Source organism: Myxocyprinus asiaticus, chromosome 45, assembly GCF_019703515.2.
Source record: "Myxocyprinus asiaticus isolate MX2 ecotype Aquarium Trade chromosome 45, UBuf_Myxa_2, whole genome shotgun sequence".
Classification (NCBI taxonomy): Eukaryota; Metazoa; Chordata; class Actinopteri; order Cypriniformes; family Catostomidae; genus Myxocyprinus; species Myxocyprinus asiaticus.
Window position 1 is genome coordinate 15,021,381 of NC_059388.1, and position 24,814 is coordinate 15,046,194.

Here is a 24,814-nt window from a genome sequence, read left to right on the forward strand (position 1 = left end):
TTTCTAGTCTGTTTCTTAACCTGCCTGTGTTTTTAGTCTGGAATCGTAGCTTGCTCCAAAGCATGGAAATTCTGAGTAACATTTTGAGTCACTCCGTATTTTCCAGGGATTTTCTGAAAAAATTGTGAGTAGAAAGACTTTGCAGGCATTTTTTCAGGAGGCAACTGCCGACACCCGCTAAATGCATGAAAGAATATTTCCCTGTTAAATATTGACACCCTTGGCCAGAATGAACTGCTAAATGCTGGTGTTCTCCTTGTTACAGTACAAAAGAGTTGTTTAGTCAAAGGTAAAAGATATCTTGGATATATTGCTGTTTTCCAGGTAATTTAAACTTCATTGGAATTTATATGGAAATTGGATGTAATTAACCTCACACATTTCTGCAGTAACAAACACTTTTAAAAGTTGACTTCAGCATGCTATCCACGTTTCACTCAAAAATTGTTTAAGACCTTTGGTGCTAGAAAACCCTTTCTGAGTCTATACTTCGGATTTTAACAATCCCAATGTTATCTAGGAAAGACGGTGGCTTCAATTAGGAGACTAAATTCACCTAATGTTTGAAAATTTTCTGAAGTCTCCCACTTCAGTTAAACTAAATCCCAATTGGTAACTGGCCAAAACGCTTGCAGGATTTGATGTTTTAAATTTAATAAAAATAAGTGAGAGTTAGAAAAATAAAATCAGCTTGAGTGAAAACATTCTTTCATCACTCCCTGGAGTGTCACAAATTAATGGTGTCATTTTGGATACACTTTCAGAAGAAATCTTCCAAGAAATCCTTAGTAACATTTAAACCGAGGGAAACTTAAGACAGTTTAAAAATACACACAATACGTAGAAAGAAGCACAAACATATTTGTTGTGCCTGAAACTTGTCAAAGATGTTGCAGAAGACAAGAGGGCCTAAACTCTAGACAGGACTTGACTCTGGCTTGGTGAACATCTAAACAGCTCATGCGATCAAGCAAACAGGATTTAAAAGGTCAGTTTAGGAGCAATTGCAGTCAAACTCTCACTTCTGTATACCTCACATATCACATGCACAGATGCCTGCTTAGCATGCAGTCTCTTCACAGAAAGCAATGCAATATATAGTACTGTCAAAGATAATGAAGATAATAACATAAAACTGAAATGTACTTTTGGTCAATGGTTCATGTTCAAATCAAACTCAAAGACTGCTATAATGTTGGCACGTTGCACTGTGCATCTGATAAAGACTATACAAGTACCCTAATGTTACTTTTGTAATGCAAATCATGCTTCAACATGAGACCTCTGGCTTTATCAAGCCCAGGTGATAATATCTAAACCGTACATTCAAATACTGTACAAAACAGGTGAGGTGCCACATGCAGGACCGAAACATAGAATAAATAACTCAAAACAAATTGATTTGTTAGTCAGTCAGTGGCAGTCAGTAAATACCATGCAATGACTGTATTTTCACAGTGTATTTTTCCAGAAATATCCATGTCCTTAATCAGCACTGTAAATGCTTCCAGTTTAGCTTGAAGTCCATAAGCCTAAAAAATAATGGATTCTCTGAAGAGAAAATCCTTGCTAACAGATTTTAAAAGGCTTATTGTAAAACGTGCTGGATGTGAGGCGGGCCCTTTATGTGCTGTTGTATAAGGAGCCATGGCATAAATGTAATGAATTGATAATATGGGATATGGCACAGACCCTCAGGATTATACATGCAAATAAAGCCAAAGGGGATTTACATAGATACATCCAGCTTCTCGCAGCTCATAAATGACATGATATTTAAATAATCCGCTCTTCCTGGAACAACCGTTGCTCTGAAAAACCATAACTGACACACATGGTGTAGTAGGCTATATTCTGGAAAGATAAACGGTGTTTGAAATACTAAATTCACTTTGTGAGCATGATTTAGAAGAGTGAAAGAAAAAGAATAAGCTAAGCTTTACAAACATGGTTTAACAAATAAAGTCTGGAACAATAAAAAAAGCTTTTTCTTATCAGGGGACAACGTCAGTAACGGGAAGCTTTATCTTATACAATATTTTTACGATAAGTATCTCCTATAGGCAAACTGGAGCTCACTCTCTCTAGTCTATTGGTCTGCATCATGAGAGAAAGGAAGAGAAAGAAAAACAAACAGAAAAACAAAGGACTATAATTAAAATCCCTCACAAAAATATTACTATGGTTACCAAATTTTCCGCCTAAATAGCCTCCCAGAGTTGCTAGTAACTAATACTATAAATAAATTGTGCTAGCATGATAGTAGGCACCAGCTGTTATATGAAATGGAGGAAAAGAAATTCAAATGTCAGAAAGCTTCTTACACTGTTTGTTCGAGGTGTTAATTTGTTTTACATTAAAATAATGACTGTAACTTTTGGTATTTTGGTGGAAACAACAATTCCATGGCAATTTCTAAAGGATTTTGTTGGTGATCATTATTTGTGCAAAGTTACATTTCCGGTAACCCTTAAAGGAATATTCCAGGTTCAATACAAGTTAAGCTCAATCGACACTATTTGTGGCATAATGTGATTACCAATTTAGACTTGTCCATCCTTTTCTTTAAAAAAATAAATAAATAAATAAATAAATAATAGAGCTAAATTCGAGGTTACAGTGAGGCAAAATTAATTTTTGTGGTAATCAATATTATCCCACAAATGCTGTTGATTGATCTTAACTTGTATTGAACCCAGAATATTCCTTTAATAACCTATTATTTACAGTAATTACACACATTTAATGACCAACATCTCATGAGAATTCATCACAATACTACAAGGTGGCGAATACGTACCAATTCATACTACTTCATTCGTACGAAAACGTTCGACTTATACATCAACCAATCACATATACTTCACGAACATGCATTCGGAACCCGGAAGTGTCGCTTTCTTCCGTATTACACATCAGGGCCTGGTTTCCCAAAAGCATCGTAAATCTAATTAGATTCGTAGAATCCATCTTACAATTCATTTTAGTTTTGCAGTTTCCCAAAGCCATCGTAACTTAAGTAGTACTTGAAAATGCTCATAGATTTACAAGTGCTCTTGAGTAATCATAGAGTGCTAAGAGCATCCATCATAAGGAGACAGACCTATGCAGTCACCTGCAGGACTATAGCGAAATTAAAATGAATGCACTTAATACATTTAACACCAGGCACTCTCTCCCACACCACAGTGTTGTGCAAAATGAACCCTTATAGGGATGGGCGGATCGATACTAAAGTATCGATACTTCAGATACTGATGTGGTATCAAGAATATTAATCCTCACATAAAAATATCGATTCTGAAGGTTTTTTTTTTAAACTAGTGATCTCCTTATTTAGATTACATAAGTATTAATGCATCTCATAAGCTTCAAAGTGGAAAAAAAGAATTATATGAGCGAATTGTTGCATGGCACCGGAACTATTTTTTTTCCACTCATCTTGACGCGCAGAAATGCTAAAATACACCATCAGTCACAGACAGCGCTCACACTTTCAGTCATAGCGCTCGTTCAAAGAGGGAGCAGTGCTTTCCTGAAGTAATGACAGAAAAACAGCATCTGGAGTTACTGACACTATGTAATGACAAATCTAGTTGTGACATGTATTATAATGGGCTTGTCTAACAGTTTTTACAGGTTTATTTATATTCAGAGGTGTTAAAACATTGATAATCTGTAATCCTCGTTAATAAATTATACCCTCATGAAAACTACACATGGATTTACTGTAGTAGTATTGTATTAACCATGACTAGTAACCATTACTGTAGTAACCATGTTTTGATACAATTAACCATTGGTTTTACTACAGCATTACATGGTTTTACTACAGCATTACTGTAGTATACATATTGTAACTTGGTTTTAGTAATAGTAACCATAAAACAATATCTATTGTTCATTTTGTGGTTTTTTATGTGACTTATACTTTCTCATTTTTAAATAAACAAAGCAGCCTAATAATTTTCTGTTTAGGCCTATAAATATATAAAATAATAAAAAAAAGTAATAATTTAAGTTACTAATTTTATCCAAAGAATTCGTAAAAATTTAATTCATTAGAGGTATCGTTATTGATATCGATATCGGCGATACTGACCTAGAAGTACTTGGTATCGGATCGAAAAGAAAATAAGTGGTATCGCCCATTCCTAAACCCTTATCATTTTGGGGTGCAAAGAACAGGCCTCTGCTTGATTGGTGAATGTTCCTAAAGCACAGCTTCCAGCCTCCTACTTTGCACTCCACTGACATCATGGTGAAACTCGTTATATTCAATATGTGCTTGATCATTGTCAGGATCATTCACAGGGCCTCAGTGGCTAACCGTAGTCTATTAACATATGCCTTCACTGACCCTGGAAGCAATTGCACCTTGACCCACAGAATTTGTGAAAACGAAACATTGCAAACGCACATCTATAGACAAGGCAGTGATTGTCTATAGGTATTCGATCGTTCTGCAAAAAATGATCACAGAACTACATTTAATTACCCGTAACAGTCCTTCAAGAAGCTCTTAAATTGCATTATAAATAGGTTAAGTGCAGTATTGGGAAACGCACATAAAAAACAACGAACGTTAGTAAAATCCCTCGAAGAAAAATGCTCTTAACCGCTAAGATCAACTTTTATTGGGAAACAAAGCCCTGGCCTTTTAACATTAATATCATGGTCATGTTTACGCTTTGGGTAGGGTAAGGTGTTACACTTTTAGGGATGGGGTTTGGGTTAGGGGTTAAAGTTACGAAAACACAGTTTGGGATTAACACGGAACAAACAGCACATCGGGAACAAAAAGGACACGAGGGAAGAATCTCTCATTGGTGGGTGTATGCTTTTTGGTACGATTAAACACGAATTGGTATGAATTGGCCATGTATTTTAATAGCGTAATTACAAATCAGTGTGTTAGAAACTGTGGAACTGCATTTTGTAAACAGCATTTTCATGCATTTTTTCATGGGACACAATATTAGGCATATAATGTAATGTTCTTAGATGTGAAGACCGGCACAGCTGTTAAAAATGCTTAAAATAATTGAAATTGTGAGAGAAAACAAACCCTTCTGAGAGACTGAGCGACTTTGAGTAAGGGGGCTTTCACACTTTTTAGCAGTTTAGTCCGAAACAGAGCCCGTTTCGCATGAAAAATTGGTAGGCTAATATGAAAGCTGTTAAGTTTTGTGAACCCGGGAGCGGACCATGGTACCGAACATGAGAATACCTGTAGGAGGTGGTCTAAGCTTGGTTGCAATAGAGCGCAACACTGACCGTCCTTTTTTTTAGCCGTCTGGTTTCCAGAAGTATTTTTCTATTTATTTCTTCCATAGACTTTTTATAAAATCCTCTATTAAAGAGTTGTAAAGAATGAACCAAACCAACTAGCTCCAAGGTGAATCGCAACATTACAGACTTTGTTGTAAGACAAAGGTACAGACTGTGTACTTACTGTCTTTCATGAGGTCACGGACTACAATCCCATGAAGCGTTGCGAATTACGTAATCGAAAATAAAACTATGGAAATATATAAAACTATTGATTTTAGGTTGTTTATTATAATTATAGAAACAATATACTTTACATTTATTGTGAAATATTCTGATATACACAAATATATAAGTAGTTTGAGAGTGCAGGGAGACTCATTTGCATCATTCAGAGTGCGACGTGGGAGTAGGCACTCGCTTCCGGGCTTATTTCACAGGCTTTGTTGGCCAAGGTTCTCTGATTGGTGAAGCTTTCTCTGCTGGACCATGGGTAATGTAGTTGTCCAACAGGAATTCCACTATTAAAGATGATTTTGAAACAATGAGGTAGAAATAATGCAGACAGATGGTTTCAATGGAAGCATATACCATCGCTGAACAACTGTCTTTAAAGCGTTGAAAATCAATTTGTCTATGCCAGAAATTAATGGGATTTTTACTTCCAGAATCAGACTGTTGTACTCTATAGGAGTGGTTCAGAACCAAGGGGCCCACTTGGGGCCTCAGCAAACTTCCTACGTGGCCGCAAGATGACTTAAAATAAGTTATATAATAATGATTTAACTTGATGTCACTAAAATGTTAAAAACTGCTAGAAATCAAGATGTACAACATGTACATTTCTTTGATTCAATTCCCTGTTGTTTTTATTAAATAATATACAGTTCTTGAAGCTTCTAGAATCACAAAACTATCGCAATGACTGACTTTAATATTTTTATACACCAAGATTCTATTCATAAAAAGGTTTTATTTGGAAACGCATTGATTTTGCTACATTTAAGCCTCTCATCCACACTAAAAATGGGGACAAAAAGGTTGACAACCACTGCTCTATAGAACTGTGGCACTGTTGGCATGAGTGAGAAAGCAACCTGTACTCGGGTCCGCACTTGTTCAGGAAGAAAAATAACTTGCGCAAGCGTTTTTGCAGATTTAAGTATGATGACATCATCAGTTGCACAAACACAAACACACACACGTGCAGTATGAGTGGCAGGGGAACGTTGTGGGACACAGAAGAGGTGATGTGCCTTTTAGATACGTGCCTGAGTACGCGTGTATTACTCGCAATGCACATCTGCTGAATTACGGCAGGCGCCATGTTGTTGTGTTAAATCTGACTCCCGGCCAGACCGTAGCAAACGTGCCCAGTATGAAAAACACCTTGACAAGTTGACAGAGCTAGACTACAAGCAATTTATAATTTAAGCAGGGTGTAATTCACAAACAATAATGAAACTGCGTATATCTATTGTATTTGTATGTCGCCTGAACAGTGGCCGATAACTGAGGGAACGACAATAATGCAAAGAATTCGTTCCTCCTGCCTTTCGTTTCCAGCCGGAAGAAATACACGTGACATGCGACATATTTCTGTAATACATAATTATATATAAACTACTTTATGTGCATTTAGCAACCATTATTGATAAGCGAACGATGAATTCGCTCATGTTTTCCAGGTTGTTGTAGGAGCTTCATTGGCCTGTCTGTTGTTTTGGTCAACGCTCAATAGATTTCAGCACATTTCACTCGGTCATCGGGTTCAAATATGGACCCGAAGCACAAAAAACTGCTCCGATCTCAGCGGCGACAGTTGGCCGACGAGCTTTTAGTGAACGACATGATCATTCAATATTTATGTCTGGAGATCTTAACAGAGAGTAATTTAGGGGAGACTGACAGTCATCTAACAGAAAGAAAGTGTTGAAGCTGCTGGATATTCTGCCCACGAGTAACATCACTTTATACAATCATTAAAGAAAGAGTTTCCCTGGATCAAAGACACTTTACTACAGCCACTGTGTGCAGAAGACAACGAGTCTCCTCCGTCCTTCACAAGTGAGTCCATCTTTTCTGTGAGTGTGTGTGTGCGTGCGCGCGCGCGCGTGCGTGCAGACAGACTTGTTCTTCTCTTTGGAGACGTTTCTATATATTTTTTTTACAATTATTTTAATTTTATTTCTGTCTGCTTTTCCCTCTAGTGATGCTCAGTATACTGTTATTGAAAGAATACTGTTATAATCAATATATTTTATGAAAACAGAGGTGATATAATAATGTCATAATATAATATAATTTTACCCTGCTCATATTTAATTTAATAGTATTTATCTAATAAGACTAATGATGAAGTTATTAAAGGGATAGTTCACCCAAAAATTTAAATTCCCTTATCATTTACTCTCATGTCATCCCAAATGTGTACACTGAAAAAATGACTAGGAAGATTTACTTAACTTTTATTTCGCAAGTTTTTGCACACAGTTTTTCTAAGTAAATCATAATGGTATAAAATTAAGTAAAATCTGTTTATCTTCATGACATAATATTGATTAAAGTGCATGAGTCAATGTAACTTAAACATGTTAGTAAATACAGCTAATTTTACTTACAATTATTTTCCTTATAAACATGGTTAATCATGTACCACATGACATACAGAAGCCACCCGCAGGAAAGCTTAATGCATGCTATGTAGTTTAAGAGACAACATCACCCTGCATTACTGGCATCTGAATAAAGATGTACTGCTGTGCACACAGACCTCAACACTTGGTGCACAAAACACCATGATGGTGGCAATCAGCAGATAATGTTTTTGATCATGAACAGGTAATTTTGAGTAGAAAATGAACTTCAGACTTCACAAAACAAGAAATTACCAAAGGTAACAGCAAAATCAACAATAAAAACAGTGTAAATAAACTTGCAAACAGTGAAACCATGCAAGCTCATTAAGTATAATCCTGGTGCATGCTAGAAACTCCAGCTTTGAAAAGTTACGGGAAATTTACTTATATTTACCAGTACAATTTTATCAAATTAGCAAATAAATATGAAAAGGTTTTCTACTTTAGGATTAATACATGATGACTTTACAAAGGTATCAATCATAAATAATATTTACTTATAAGCTAGAGCATTTATTTTTACATGTTTGAATGTAGAATTTACTTTATATTTTCATGTACTCGCTTAAATTAACTTATTCAATGTAGAAAGTACTTAATATTCTCTTCTATATTTACTTCACCACAAAATATTTTTTTTTCAGTGTATGACTTTCTTTCTTCTTCAGAACACAAACAAAGATTTTTAGAAGAATATTTCAGCTCTGTAGGTGCATACAATGCAAGTGAATGGTGACCAAAACTTTAAAGGTCCAAAAATCACATAAAGGCAGCATAAAAGTAATCCATATGACTCCAGTGGTTAAATCCATATTTTCAGGAGTGGTATGATAGGTGGGTGAGAAACAGATCAATATTTAAGTCCTTTTTTATTATAAATCTCCACTTTTACTTTCACATTCTTCTTCTTTTGTTTTTTGGCGATTCACATTCTTTATGCATATAACCACTTACTGGGCAGGGAGGAGAATTTATAGTAAAAGAAAAGGACTTAAATATTGATGTATTTCTTACACACACCTATCATATACCTTCTGAACACATGGATTTAAACACTGGAGTCATATGGATTACCTTTATGCTGTCTTTATGTGCTTTTTGGACCTTCAAAGTTCTGGTCACCATTCACTCGTATTGTATGGACCTACAGGGCTGAAATATTCTTCTAAAAATCTTTGTTTGTGTTCAGCAGAAGAAAGCAAGTCATACACATCTGGGATAACATGAAGGTGAGTAAATGATGAGAGAATTTAAATTTTTGGGTGAACTATCCCTTTAAGTTAGCTAAAACAGGGATGGGTTTTATAACACTATTATAAGCCCTTTTTTAAGGCACTAATATCAATATTTTTTTTAGATTCTGTCCCTGTTCCCTCACACTCCCTCCTTGTTTCACCTGATTTCACTTACTGTCTACTAATGGAACAATTACATTTTTAATTCACATGTTGCACAGTTATGAAAGCATGAATATAATTCCTGGAGGTCAAGCCATTATATCTGCCATGCCAATGTGTGACTAGAGGGTTAAATAACAAGTGGTTTAATTGCACTTTCTTCTAATCCTCTACACTAAGCCCTCTGTTACCAGTTCTAGTAATTCTTGGAGAGAACTTAAAACAAGTGCACTTAAACCGTAGAAAATATAAACTCAGTTTGGACTTGAAAACCAATGTGTTTGAATATAGTGTCTGTGAATTCATTATTTACATGCACAGCAGTATAGTTTCAGCCATACAGATGTTTAGATGCTGCCTTTGCCAGAAGAAAACATAAGAGTTCTGCACACATAGAATATATATTTCCATGGCCGATATTTCCGCTGCTATTCCGCTGCCCTGGTTTTCCGTGAAAGCTGCATTAATTCCTGCCAATAGTGCTGAGGCCCAGCACTCCGCCGAGCATCCTCCTTTCTAGGAAAAATTTAATCAAAGCCGTTTGTTGGCTGCTCTCCCTCCAGTCTCCAGTTACTGAGCTGAAGATTTTATTGACTTACTGTGGTTCAGATAGTAATAAATTGGGGGGATGGGTGGGGTTAGGGAGAGAGAGAGAGAATGCATAAAAGAAATGGAAAAAAGAAGTGTGCTTGTGAATTTCTAGGAAATCGAGGACAAGCCCTACTCTGAGCAAACATTCTTCACACTTAAAGGTATAGCTCACCCAAAAATGAAAATTTTACTTACCTTTATGCTGTTCCAAACCCATTCCAAACTTCTGTGGAACACAAAATGAGGTGTTAAGCAGAATGTCAACCTCAGTCACCATTCAATATTCAATGCATCTTTTTTTCCATACAATGAAAGTAAGGTGATTAAGGCTGACAGCCTCTAACATTAATGTTTTCTTTTTTGTTCCATAGAAGATAGGAAGCCATACATGTTTTGGACAATATGAGGGTTAGTAAGTGATGACAGAATTTTCATTTTTGGGTGAACTACCCCTTTAAGCACTTGCTTTCATTTAAAGCTCTCCTTAGCCTAATAGGTTTGTTTTGGTTCTTTTAGAGACACAAAAGATCATGCTGCTTTGTTCTTCCATTCCCAGTTTTATTTTTGTATGCTGCTCAAATCATTAATATATATGTCCCTATGAATTTGAATCTCGACAGCAAATGATGTCATTCGGCTGGCATGGTAACTTGTTTTTCCAACTTGCTTTTATTCTCCGTCATTGTGACAGGCCTTGAATCTGCAGTGTCACGTGCACATTAATGAAGACAATTGTTCTGGTTTTAACAAGCCCATTTGTGCTGATCTTGTTACCTACTTCAGTGACTCAAGATCAGTCAAGTGGGTACAGGATTTTCTTATTTGTCCATTGTTGCACACCTGCAGGTCATGTTTATTTGCATGTTTATTTACGAGGTGCTGGCTTTAAGGAAAACTATGCAAATTTTTCCTAAAGTTCTGTTCTGAGAATGGACATACCTGAAGCCATGGGTTCTGAATTTTAAGCTGTTTACAACATATGTATACACTCACTGAGCACTTTATTAAGAAAATTATGATCCTAATAAAGTGCCAGACGTGGTCTTCTGCTGTTGTAGCCCATAAAATTGTCAACTCAGAGACGTCAAAATAAAAGCTTCCGTCAAAATAAAGGCTTAAGGGTTTAACCGGACAGCAAAGCAATGCCACATGTACTTACTAAGTTGTTTTTAAAATGTTGATAATCATATCGCAGTTCAAATCACAATATTTTTCAAAATATTGGGGGGGGATTGTGTGAGCCCATGTCACACAAAGACTATAAAAAGAGCTTAAGAACTGGAACAGATATCCAGAACACTATTTCATCTGTCAACATACAGCTGTATGTAATATGGTCAGAAATTAACCAAGGCTTGAATGGCTCAAATATTTAAAACATGTGGACAAAATGCCCACATAGTGAATTCCTCTGTTGTTCATAATATTGTATCAGGTCTATCTAATGATAAGTTTAGTGTGGGTTTAGTGTCACTGTATTGCTCTAAGCAGACTTCTTGAATTCGGCAACAGTAGGTCAAAAATTCTGTTCCTGAAATCGGTCTGTGCTTACCAAAATTAGAATCACTGCCCCCAGTGGCCGATGCTGGAAGTGTATTTGACCAAATGGGCACGTGTGAGCTCCAGTTTCCTGGTGAAATGTCCACAGAGTGGCACAAAAAAGTACAACAATGAAAAAGAGGGGGTTTGTATCTTCCTTAAGCTTCTGCAGACAAATAGCTGGTTAAGCAATAATGCAAACGCCGACTTCTCTCCTCACGTCAGCGCAACTTGCCCCCTCTCCACCTCTTCCCAAAGGAAAACGCTTTTAATAACTTTCTTTTGAAAGAAGCCAGCAGAGTGCTGTTCATTTGTTTTTGTTGGAACATCACATTCATTCTCCTCCGTTCTCCCCACCCACCTCTAGTACAAGTCTGATTTCCAGGAACATTGGCTTGAGGAGAGTCTTCCTGTCAGAATGTGGAAGCTCGGAGCAGGCCCTGGCTGTAGTGTTACGCCATTCCAGCTGGCCGTGTGCACTTCGACTAACTCCTGGATGCTCTGCATCAGTTAGGTCACATACTGGACACGCTGCAAAGTACTGGGAGTGACAAGAAAATGTAAATGTGTGATTTCAGGGGTTTTCTACCTGGGAGATTTTGTGCCTATCCTTCTTGCCTCTGCTTTCAATTAAAGCAATATTTCAGGTTCAGTACACATTTGTGGAATAATGTTTACCACAAAAATAAGTTTGACTCGTCCCTCCTTTTCTTGAAAAAAAGAAGCAAAAATTGCTGTTACAGTGAGGCACTTACAATAGAAGTGAATGGGGCCAATGTTTGGAGGGTTTAAAGGCAGAAATGTGAAGCTTATAATTTTATAAAAGCACTTAAATTAATTCTGTTAAAACTTGAGTATTATTTGAGTTGTAAAGTTGTTTAAACCGTCATTAACAAGATTACAGGGTTTGCGAGGTTATGTTGTCATGGCAACAAAGTTGTAAAATTGGCTATAACTTTACACAGATAAGGTTATTAAGTGATTTTATAACACAAAATCATGTTAACACGCATATTTTTTACGTCTTGTGGCTATACTTTTGAAACGTTTATGAATTGGCCCCATTCATTTCCACTGAAAGTGGCTCACTGTAAACCAGATTTGTCCTTCTTTTTAAGAAAGGGTGGGATATACATTTTTGTGGTAATCCACATTATGCCACAAATGCAGTCGATTGAGCTTAACTTGTATAAAACCCAAAATATTGCTTTAAATGGAGTGATGCTTTATTAATGACTTCAACTGATTATCTGAACTAGGGATGGAACGATCCCATTTTTTCTCTTCTGATCCGATTCCGATACCTGAACTATCAGTATCAGCCGATCCCGATCCGATACCAGTGTTGTTTTTTTATTAATGAGTTTAGAACATCTATAATTCACTGTGTGGAACTGATTGGGAGTACTTCTTGTGTAAAGAAACAAAAACCTCTAACAATCCATTATTTCATTATAAAATAGGAAAACAAAAACAGTTACATAAGAGCATGTGCAAAACTTTATTGTTAACTAGTCTGCGAAAATAACAGTAATTCCAGTGAAAGTCTTCAGTAGAAAAGAATACAGTTCTCTGTACACATTTTAACTTATATCTGGACATGTAAATGGTTTCAGATCTCTCACGAGCCTCTGCATGTGTTTATGTGTGTGTGTCGGCAGAGCGGCGCTCGTTCAGTAAAGCGTGGTGCCAGAGACTACTTAGCTGTGCATGCTGACTGTATATTTATTATTAAACACAGCCTTTTGCAATTCACAAAGCATTTAGATGACTGTAAGAGCCTGAAAAAAATGCACGAGTTATATGGACTACTTTAATGGTGATTTGAAGGTTATTTATGTCATTATTTGAGCTTGACAGTAACGTCAATGACCAACATGCGGTATCGGATCTGGATCGGGCTCGTAGGACGGATACCTGATCTGGGTAAAATTTCAGTATCGGACCCGATACTGATCCGGGTATCGGATCGGTGCCATCCCTAATCTGAACAACAACAAACGTAATGTTTCTAAATAATTAAATTGTTTAATATCAACATGTAGTCTAGTAGTTATCTTGGTCAATGATTAGTATCCCTTGAAAAGGATAGATATTTTTTCAGGGAATTTTATGTGGGCCATTTTAATTTAATCTAAGTGTTTATGCCATCCATTTTTTTTTCTTTGAGTGTAAACACACACACATGCATTCATGTCTTCTGCATATTTTGACCAGAAATGTTCATTTTAAAGCGGTGCACTATTTTCAGCTTGCTGTATAGCACATTCAGTTATCCGACTGGAATTTTCTCCTTGGGCAGCAGACTTTGTGGTTGTAAATTGAAGAATGAAAAATGTAAAGCCTGATAAAACTGGAACCAAATCAAACAGTGGTGTTACAGTGCACAAAATCAGATTTGTCATTTCCTTTTGATTATCTGAAGAAATGTATTTCATCACAAACAGATGGCGCTTTTAACTTTGTCATCATTTTCTTACCCTCATGTCATTTCATCCCTGCTTGACTCTCTTTCTTCCGTGGAACACAAAATTAGATTTTGTAATGTATATCACAGTCATCTTTCAATACAGTTACTTTAAATTTTTTAAAGCTTCAAAAAGGACCCATTTCCATGTGACTCAACATCTTTTGTTGTTGATGTCAAAAGCTGTGCATCCAATCAAACTCTAGGGTATTTTGGCACAAACTCATCTGTCAACTGGTTGAAGCTAGCCAAATTAGAACGATGGCAACATGGACAGTTTGTATGACATCCCTTAAAATATGAACAAAATTATGCAAGGGTAAAGAACAAACGACTGATAAAATACGGATTCACTTGCAACGGGGATAAACATGGTGTGCAGCGAACACAATGTGCTTTTTGTGGTGTAGAAAGAATGAAACCATCAAAACATTTGAGTGTTTTTGAAAACATTTCAAGGACATGTTTGTTTACTTTTGTATGATAAACAATTTTGGTACTGTGTTGTGTACAACCTGCAATCTTCATATCCTGCAGGTTTAAGTTAGGATGTTGATGATTATATATTTCATGGATGGATACCTGATCGTTGATACTCCAGTATGTGTCTAATAATATTTCAACTAAGATAAACAAGCTTTGTTCAGTGACATCATGCTCGTTTAAGCAGGGTTTATTGTAAGATTTTGTGGAATTTTCCAGAGATACGGCACAGCTTGCTGTTCGCTAGATGCCATGTGTTGGCGGTTCACTCTCACCCTCCCCAAAATGAATGAATTTGCTTTTCCTAGAGAGACAGGCCTCTTTTAGGAAATTCAAATGAGGACACTTTCACATCCACTCACGGATATATATACTTTGTGTTTTTATTACCTTTTTTAAACATTCATAAATCTTCAAATTTACTGCATTCTCTCTCAAGGATGTTTAATTAATTTTGTAAACACTTGTAGCTGCTGAGCACAAAGGTTTTACACGCACATTTAAAAACAAAACAAAAGCATGATGAATATATTGTACATCATTGTTCGAGCTACACATTTCTCCATATTGTCTCTTCAAGGTACTGTCCCCTCAGATCAAGGGATCTGCATTCTTTACGTTCTTTAAAGTGTGCATTCTGTTCCATCCAGCAGCACAGAGTTAAGTGTCCACAAGGCTGGAATGCTCAATCCTATAAAAAAAGAAACAATTCTCAGAAAAGTAAAGCATTTCGCCAAAACGTAGGGAATGTTCTTTGCAAAGCACCCCTTTTCTTTCATTCGTTTGTTCTTTCTTTTGTTCATTCTTTCTTTCTTTCCTTCTTTCTGTTTTCTTTTTCCCCACCTACCTTTTTTCTTTCGTTCTTTCTTTCTTTCTTTTTTCTTTCTTTCTTTTACTTTTTCTTTCTTTTTCCCTCCCCATTCCTTTTTTCTTTCTTTCTTTCTTTCTTTCTTTCTTTCTTTCTTTCTTTTACTTTTTCTTTCTTTTTCCCTCCCTCCCTCCTTCCTTCTTTCTTTCTTTCTTTCTTTCTTTCTTTCTTTCTTTTTTCTTTCTTTTAACTTTTTCTTTCTATTGCCCTCCCTCCTTCCTTTTTTCTTTCTTTCTTTTACTTTTTCTTTCTTTTTCCCTCCCTCCTTCCTTTTTTCTTTCTTTCTTTCTTTTTTCTTTCTTTTACTTTTTTCTTTCTTTTCCCTCCCTCCTTTCTTTTTTCTTTCTTTCTTTCTTTCTTTTTTCTTTCTTTTTCCCTCCCTCCTTCCTTTTTTCTTTCTTTCTTTCTTTCTTTCTTTCTTTCTTTTTCCCTCCCCCCTTCCTTTTTTCTTTCTTTCTTTCTTTTTTCTTTCTTTTACTTTTTTCTTTCTTTTCCCTCCCTCCTTCCTTTTTTCTTTCTTTCTTTCTTTTTTCTTTCTTTTACTTTTTTCTTTCTTTTCCCTCCCTCCTTCCTTTTTTCTTTCTTTCTTTCTTTCTTTTACATTTTCTTTCTTTTTCCCTCCCTCCTTCCTTTTTTCTTTCTTTTTCCCTCCCTCCTTTCTTTCTTTCTTTCTTTCTTTCTTTCTTTCCTCCCTCCTTTCTTTCTTTCTTTCTTCCTTTCTTTTTTCTTTCTTTTACTTTTTTCTTTCTTTTTTCCTCCCTCCTTTCTTTCTTTCTTTCTTTTTTCTTTCTTTTTTCCTCCCTCCTTTCTTTCTTTCTTTCTTTTTTCTTTCTTTTACTTTTTCTTTCTTTTTCCTCCCTCCTTTCTTTCTTTCTTTCTTTCTTTTTCCTGTCTTTCTTTCTTTCTTTCTTTTTCCATTCTTTCTTTTCCCCTCCTTTCTTTTTTCTTTCTTTTTTCCTCCCTCCTTTCTTTCTTTCTTTCTTTCTTTCTTTTTCCTGTCTTTCTTTCTTTCTTTTTCCATTCTTTCTTTTCCCCTCCTTTCTTTTTTCTTTCTTTTACTTTTTTCTTTCTTTTTCCCTACCTTCTTTCTTTCTTTCTTTCTTTCTTTCTTTTACTTTTTTCTTTATTTTTCCCTCCCTCCTTTCTTTTTTCTTTCTTTCTTTTCCCCTCCTTTCTTTCTTCCCTTCTTTTCTTTCTTTCTTTCTTTTTTCTTCTTTCTTTTTCCCTTCTTTCTTTATTTTCCTCTACTTTCTTTTTTCTTTCTTTTCTTCTTTCTTTTCCCCTTCTTTTTTCTTCCATTATTTTCTTTCTTTTTTTCCTTCTTTCTTTTCTTTCTTTCTTTTTTCCTTCTTTCTTTCTTTCATTTTCTTCTTTCTTTTTCTTCCTTTTTTCTTTCTTTTCTTTCTTTCTTTTTCTTCTTTCTTTTTTCTTCCTTTTTTCTCTTTTTTCTCTTTCTTTTTTCTTTCCTTGATTGATTCAATTTGAACAAGACAGTTCCATAAACACTCCTTTGTACTTTACTGTTGTCTTTGCTCTTTTTTGAATAAACTTGACTTGTGTTGTCTTAATTAACTTTACTTGTGATGTTGTCATACATTAATAAATAGCCATGGTGACATAACATTTTGTTTATTTCTTTTAGGAGTTAGTTTTGTTATTTTAATGACTGAATGAGCTATGGAGTGAATTTTTAAAGTTCAGATTTTCAAGTTCACTTCCAATTTATTTACAGTCTTTATGTCTAGCGTTCTCATTTTCCCCTCCTTTTCTTTTTTCTCTGTGTACCTTCAACCCCATGTTAAGCAGATAAAGTATTGCCACAGACATGCTATGACTCTGCTGGATCTTTTCCAACTCAACCCCTGTTTGCTAAATCAGTGTTGTGGTGTTTATTGCTGATGGTTGGGGCACCTTAACACACTAATCTCCTTTGTTCTCTAAGATCTATTAGCCACAGAGCTGTGATAAACTACCACAAAATGTCCAAATCTATGGCAGAGAATTACTGTGCTTAGATATTACAGTGTTTGTAACAGTGATGAAGACTTGTCCCGATTCTTCCTCCTCCCTTTAAGGTGCTGTTCATGGCGAAAGTTTTTTTTGCATCAGTCTGTTTCTTAATTGCTATATGCACTAGACTGATGTCTTTGACGGCCGTGCCATGTCTCGCTATTTTTTGTTGTTGTTGTTTTTAGCATCTTGCACAGTAGCGCAGTGTTTTTAGATGCCGTGTCATGTTAAAAGAACTGCAGAGAAAAGCAAGAACAACACAGACAGAAGTAGGACGTCTTCATGTCATGGCCTGTTTAAACAGAAATGAATAGTCACCTCCACTCACAGCAGAAAAAGGCACTTATGTTATATTAAGTGTTTAAGGATCCTTGGATTATTCTCAGATGCCAACAAAAATGAGATGTTTATTTAGTAAAGAGGATGCTTAAGGGAATAATTCACACAATAATAAAAATTCTGTCAATACTTAATCCACCACATGTCATTCCAAACTGTTATAGGAGACTTTTTGAAGAGTCTTTACAAAGCTCTTGTCCATACATAATAATTATAAGTGAATAATGACTTAAATTTATATCAGGATATTGTATGACTTTAGAAGTCTTGGAATATAGCACATTAGTTGTATGGACTTATTTTATGGTGCTGTCACTGTTTGGAAAAGTGCTGTAGAGATACAATATAACAGGATCCAGCTTTTGAACAACACGAGAGAGTAAATAATGACAGAATTTCATTTTGGGTGAACGATACATTTAAATTCCCAATAAAGGAGTGTTAGATTCCACTCATAGGCTACATGCACATGGATGTCCTGACCTACAGATAAAGAGTTGTTATTCTCATGATGTAGTGTGGCCACTTCTGTCACTTTACCACAGAAATCAATGGACGTCCTTGATTTTGTGAAGAATTTGGGAACACTCAAAACAAACTCTCAAACTGACCTTTGTCCCACTGCTCAAATAAAACACATCTCTATTTTTCTTCAGACAAAAACAATGACATGTCTTTATTGCACAGTGGCCTGTAGTTCTTCTTTTACAATAACTCTCGTTTAAATTCTTCTTGAGTTTTCAATCTCTCTATGGCTTTCATGGTGCTGTATTTAAATACAGGTCATGCCGTCAGTGTATCAATATTGGCTTACTGATGCTTCACATAGATATCTTCATAGTGAAGATTATCATATCAATATCAGATTTTATATAGCAGTATGAGCTGTTACACTCAGGGTCATAGTGCAGCTACAGTGGGAGTTATTCAAATTGATATGTTCATATCATATAAGAGAGGATCTTTTCTCTCTCCCTACCCCCACAACCCCCTGTCCCGAAGGTTACTGAGGTCAGAATTACACATGCAATGCCTTTCAGTTCCAACCTGAGTGCATTAACACTGGAAAGCATATTTGAATAAACATGCGTGACCATACTGAGTCGCTTTTAAACCATTTCTTTGGCCTTGAGGTTGTATTGTTTATTTTCCTTCGGGATGGGAATCATAATAAGGAATTGAACAATTCTGGTTCTAATTCCAGTTCCACTTAACAGTAATGATTGTCTTAGTAAATTTAATATAGATAAATATATGTTTTGTTATGTCTTTGTTTAGATGTGTATTTGATGTATAATAGGATATTTGATATATTGGTATTTTTTCACAGAGCCAAGTCTTTCTCCCTCGTCACATTAAATTCATACTGCAGCTGTGGTTTGCACTTAAAAGGGTTTTCAAACAGGGGGTCCGGGGATCCCCAGGGGGCTGTAAGCAGGTGCTAGGGGGTCCACAAAAATTTTCAGAGAAGAAAAAAAAGTGTAAAAATGTTGACAATATTATTTGACATTATTACCATTACCATTGATTAATTATGATTATTTTATTGTATTGACAGTCATAGTAAGAAATAAAAATAAATTGCATATAATTTCATTTATTATAAAAAATAAAAACAAATCTTATTTATAAGAAGTAAACATTGTAATTCACTATTCTCTGAAAAGCTGCTTTGAAACAATATTCATTGTGTTATTGAATACTTTTGCAAATTTATATAGTGCTTTTCACAATAAATATAAATATTTCAAATAAAAAATATATATTTTATTGTATTATTTTTTTAATTAAATTGAATTGAAAATGTTTCTTTTCAGGTTTATACATCAACAATACTTCAAAAGAAGAAAGATGCACTGTCAACTGAATAAGAAATAAATATCTTACAGATAATATTTAAATAATTTCTTTTGGCTTCAGTACAGTGACAAATCATTTAATATTTGTAAGAAATACGTGTTGTAATTCACTATTCTCTGAAAAGCTGCTTTGAAACTATTTTTATTGTGTTAATTTATTGTGAATACTTTTACAAATGTATATAGTGCTTTTCACAATAAATATAAAATAGAATTTTTATTATATATTGTTTTTTTTATTATTATTAAATTGAATTGAATATGTTTCTCTTCGGGTTTATACATAAAATTCATCAAGAAGTTTGAAAACCCCTGTGCTAGAACATTATTTCTATTGCTGTAGCATTATAGATTCAATAGCGGTGCAGAATTTTAGTACAATGTTCCACACTAATGGAAGAAGATGTTCTAGAAATGTTAATGGAATCAAACTGTTTCTGGTGTAGTTTTTCTTTTTTTTTTTTCCCCCTAATCAATTATTTTGTTCGAGGATTGTTTTAAAAAATGGAACAGCTCTGAAAAAATAAATCTCATATAACTCTTTGACACATAACAGCTGTTGCCTTTTATATTTATATAGCGACCTTCAAAACAATTTTAGCCACCACCTGTTTTTAGTTCTTATGAGCCACAGCAAAATTTCATCCGTTGGGAGTTCATTATGGGAATTGTATGGGAATTGTATGGGAAGAAAAAAAGAAGGGAAAAAGAAAGAAGAAAAGAAAGAAAGAAAAGAAAGAAAGAAAGAAATAATCAGATTTTTATTAAATGGAATTTGCATACCCAGCTGGATAGCATAATGGTCGAATGATATGCATGACAAAATTCAGTTTGTTTTTTTTAAGTTAGATTTTACTTTTATTTCAGGTTACAGTAATATTTTCGAACCCTAGTTTCCTTTTAGTATTTGGTCTTCTGTTATGTGCTGTAATTATTACATGATTTCATGTTGTACACAGTTAGATGTGCTTGTCTAATACGGATCATATCATATGACTTGCTGCATTTCTGCATCATAATTTAGCCTCTGTCTTCCTCTCTGTTTTCAGTTCAGTGTGGTGTACCCGACCACATCCTTCCGACAGTTCCGACCATGCTGCATCTCAACTAGCTGGCTGCTCATCTCGGCCTTGAGTGGAAGTCTGTCCTGCTGGACCTGGGCCTGTCCTCTGCAGATCTGTATCGTTGTTGTGCTGACCACCAGCTCATGGTACTTGCTGGCCTGGTGATGTGGAAGCAGAGGAACGGAAGAGACGCCACTGTGCAGCGTCTGCTACAAAGCCTACAGACTGCAGACGTCCCACCATCTGTTATTCAACAGGTGTTTGCGTGAGGTCATGGTGGAGGGGACACTTGAGACGTGTTTTTGTGGATGCCACAAACCCTACCACTGTTGGGCTTTGGAAAACACTTGACAAACAGACATTAAAGGAAGAGTATCCTTATGTGACTCACTGCCATACATTGAACATTGGGACACTGTCACCTAGTATAACTCAGCAGTGCATATGGAATTAATCGTTAGCCTTGATTTAGTTCTAGCTTTGAAAATTCAAACTACAATAAAAGTTTTCTTAATTATGCTCCCAAAATTTCTTCTTTTTATTACACTTGAATGAACATTGTATTACTAGGGCTGTCAATCGATTAATCTATTTTTAATCGCAATTAAACGCATATATAATCGTAATTATTCGCATATTTAATTGCATTTAATCGCATGCAATAAATATGTGCTGAGAAAGTCCCTCGAATAACAATAACTCAATATATAATTATTAAATAATTATAAATAGTTATATTTAAATAATTATAAATATGAAATATATTACAAATATAATAATTCAGATCTTTAAAATGCATTACGTTATTGTGGCAGACAAGGAAAGAATTGATAAGACAATACAAAAAGTGGCTTTAGAAGTAAATATATTGTTTATTACCATAATTTTGAACATAAGCCAATCAGTTCACAGCAATCCATTTTGCAACTGAAATCGTCAATCTGTCCGAGATAGATTTATTACAAGGGCTTTTCTAAGGACGCGTCAATGTACACATGCGTCAAACAAACGCTTTTGGAGTGTCTCACTTTGGTTGTGTTGCACCATAAACAGTGTTTTTAGGTTTCTATGTCAAGCTAAACATAGTTTGAAACTTAGGGAAACATGTCTCGAAATCCCTGCTTTCGGAATTGTGCTCTGTCCAGTTGTGTTTGAATAGAAAAACAAGTTCTCATCTTGTGCTGTCGCATGTGTCAAACAAGCCTGAGTTTGGTTTGTTCTTTGTACAGTAGTGTGTTGCCTATACAGCTGGAGTTTCATTTACTGCCCCCTGCTAAAAACAGGTGGTACTTCAAGCTTGAATTTCTCCGATGGTAGGAATTTCCATATTATGGTCCAGGAACATGATTAATTGCGTTAATTTGTTTAACACATTATTTGTATATAATTATTTTCACCAAATGATCGTGTTAAATTGACAGCCCTAAGTATTACAAATGAAATCAAAACATGATCGTTCAAAATTCAGATAGATAAACTCATTCCCTGTTTTTGTGTTGTGCTAAATAAAAAAGAACTCATACAGAACATTTTGTTATGTTGCAGCCTTATGTTAAAATGCTTTAAATTATATATATATTTTTTTTTTCACATCAATCTACTCTCCATACCCCATAATGACAAAGCAAAAACCAGATATGTGATAACTTTACAAATGTATTAAAAAGAAAAAACTGAAATATCACACTGACATAATTATTCAGACCCTTAACTCAGTACTTAGTTGAAGCACCTTTGGCAGCGATTACAGCCTCAAGTCTTGCAAGCTTTGCACACCTGGCTTTGGGGATTTTCTGCCATTCTTCTCTGCAGATCCTCTCAAGCTCTGTCAGGTTGGATGGGGACCGTCAGTGGACAGCCATTTTCAGGTCTCTCCAGAGTTGTTCAATTGGGTTCAAGTCCCGGCTCTGGCTGGGCCACTCAAGCACATTCACAGAGTTGTCCCTAAACCACTCTTGCGTTGTCTTGGCCGTGTGCTTAGGGTCATTGTCCTTCTCCCCCGATTGCTCAGTTTGGCCAGGCAGCCAGATCTAGGAAGAGTCCTGGTTGTTCCAAACTTCTTCCATTTATGAATTATGGAGGCCACTGTGCTCTTGGGAACCCTCAATGCAGCCTAAGTTTTTTTGTAGCCTTTCCCAGATCTGTGCCTCGACACAATCCTGTCTCTGAGCTCTGCAGGCAGTTCCTTTGACCTCATGGCTTGGTTTTTGCTCTGATATAAATTTTCAGCTGTGAGACCTTATATAGACATGTGTGTGCCTTTATAAATCATGTCCTTTATAAATCATGTCCAATCAATTGAATTTGCCACACATGGCTCCAATCAAAGTGTAGAAACATCTCAAAGATGATCCAGAGAAATGGGATGCACCTGAGCTAAATTTCAAGTGTCATAGCAAAGGGTCTGAATACTTATTTCAATGTGATATATCAGTTTTTTCTTTTTAAAAAATGTGCAAAGTTATCAGAAATTGCTTTGTCTTTATGGGGTATGGAGAGTAGATTGATGTGAATTTTTTTTAAGCATTTTAGCATAAGGCTGAAAAAAATAAGGGTTCTGAATACTTTCTGAATCCACTGTACACTCTTAAAGCTTGTTTTGATGCAAATAGTACTGTACCACACTGTAAAATCAGGTAGCCTAAAAAATCTAAATTAAAATTTTCAAGTAAAAAAATATTATTTAATATGACTGAATCAACCTGACTACTGTACATTACATGGTCTATTTTTCAGATTTACACATTTCAGATTCAGATTTCAGTTCAGATGAATTTTTCATGAAACTAAAGGCAAAAGGGTTTATCACAGTATATTTTTGGAGCTACACCACTTCATGTTGCCTGAAAAAATGAAACATGTTTGATTCTGAAGGACACTGTTGCATCACACATTTCTTTGCCTAATTGCCCGTTGAGGATGTCGCATTCTGTGAATGAACACCTTTTTAACAACTATTTATAAATACCACAAATACATGCATGGTTAATCCAGATACAAGGAAAACATTATTAGAGGTAAAAATTAAATTTCTCAGTTGTTTCCAAGTCTGAATTATTGTTAGATATAATGCATTAATACAGATCTGATGCTCAGAAGCAGATCTGTAAATAAAACTATACTTAACTGTTAATTAACTGCTTGTTATGATTTCTATGCTGACAAATCCACCACTCCGTAAAAAAATGTATTGCTTATTTTTGCTTATTTTGGTGAGGCTATGACTTATATTGGGCTTGGTTTCCAGACCATGTTGCTTGTTTCTTTTGAGAGATCTGGCAACACTGCAATTGGTATTTCGCCCACCCCTTAGCTCAGAGTACTGGCATTTTAAAAAGAACGTTATTAACCATTCTTTTATTTTGTTCTAACCGGTAACCTTTTGTAAAGGAGGCTGCAGAACGTCTGAACCGGTACGAAAAAATACAGTTTTTGCTCAGAACGAACTCAAATGAAAAACATTTTGTATTAAGTGCCTGTATTTGATGTTCTCAGTGGAGTCATACTTTTCACTTCTCATTCAGAAATGGGCTGCTCTGCCCAGTGCTCTCGACGTGCTAATACCATTTTTGTTTGATCTGAAACGCCCACATGGAAGTGGAGGTGGTGTTTTTGTTTTTTTATGAATGAAAATGTCAGTCTTGTTTTTGATTCTTCCTTTGATGCATTATGCAATAGAAGAGGTCAATGCTTTTTGAGGTAGAGCTTGGATTTAATCGTTATTTTTAAGCCTCCAATAAGATATATGCAAGACAAATGTAAAAAAAGAAAAAAAAAAAAAAAAAAATATATATATATATATATATATATATATATATATATATATATATATATATATATATATATAATTTTAATTAAGATATTATTAAACACTATATAATGCCTAAAAGGAGAGTTCACCTGAAAATGAATGGAAAATCTGTCATCATTTACTCAACCTCATGACTTTCTGAACACAAAAGGTGTTAAGCAGAATGACAGTCTCAGTCATCAGCCACTTTCATTGCCTCTTTTTTTTTTTTTCCATACAATGAAAGTGAATGGTGACTTAGGCTAAGTCATTCTGCCTAACATCTTTTGTGTTCAGAAAGTTTTACGGAAGAAATACAAGTCATACAGGTTTAGAACAACACAAGGTGAGTAAATGATGACAGAATTTTCATTTTAGGTGAACTAGTTCATGTGCATTCATAAACGAAAGAAAAGCATATAATGTCAACATGTTAATGCTGTTATTGCAATTTGTTACCAGATGTTTTGGTGAAACGTTGTTCTAGCGTAATCTCA

At 35.3% G+C, this 24,814-nt stretch overlaps 1 protein-coding gene across 1 annotated transcript; it reads left to right on the forward strand.

Moving 5' to 3' along the window:
- Positions 1-6,940: 6,940 nt before the first annotated feature.
- cradd (CASP2 and RIPK1 domain containing adaptor with death domain) lies at positions 6,941-23,594 on the forward strand. The gene is given in 4 exon segments (XM_051688534.1): positions 6,941-7,175; positions 7,178-7,231; positions 7,234-7,338; positions 20,513-23,594. Coding segments are annotated over 4 exon segments (570 nt in total). The 5' UTR covers positions 6,941-7,048; the 3' UTR covers positions 20,797-23,594.
- The last annotated feature ends 1,220 nt before the right edge of the window (positions 23,595-24,814 follow it).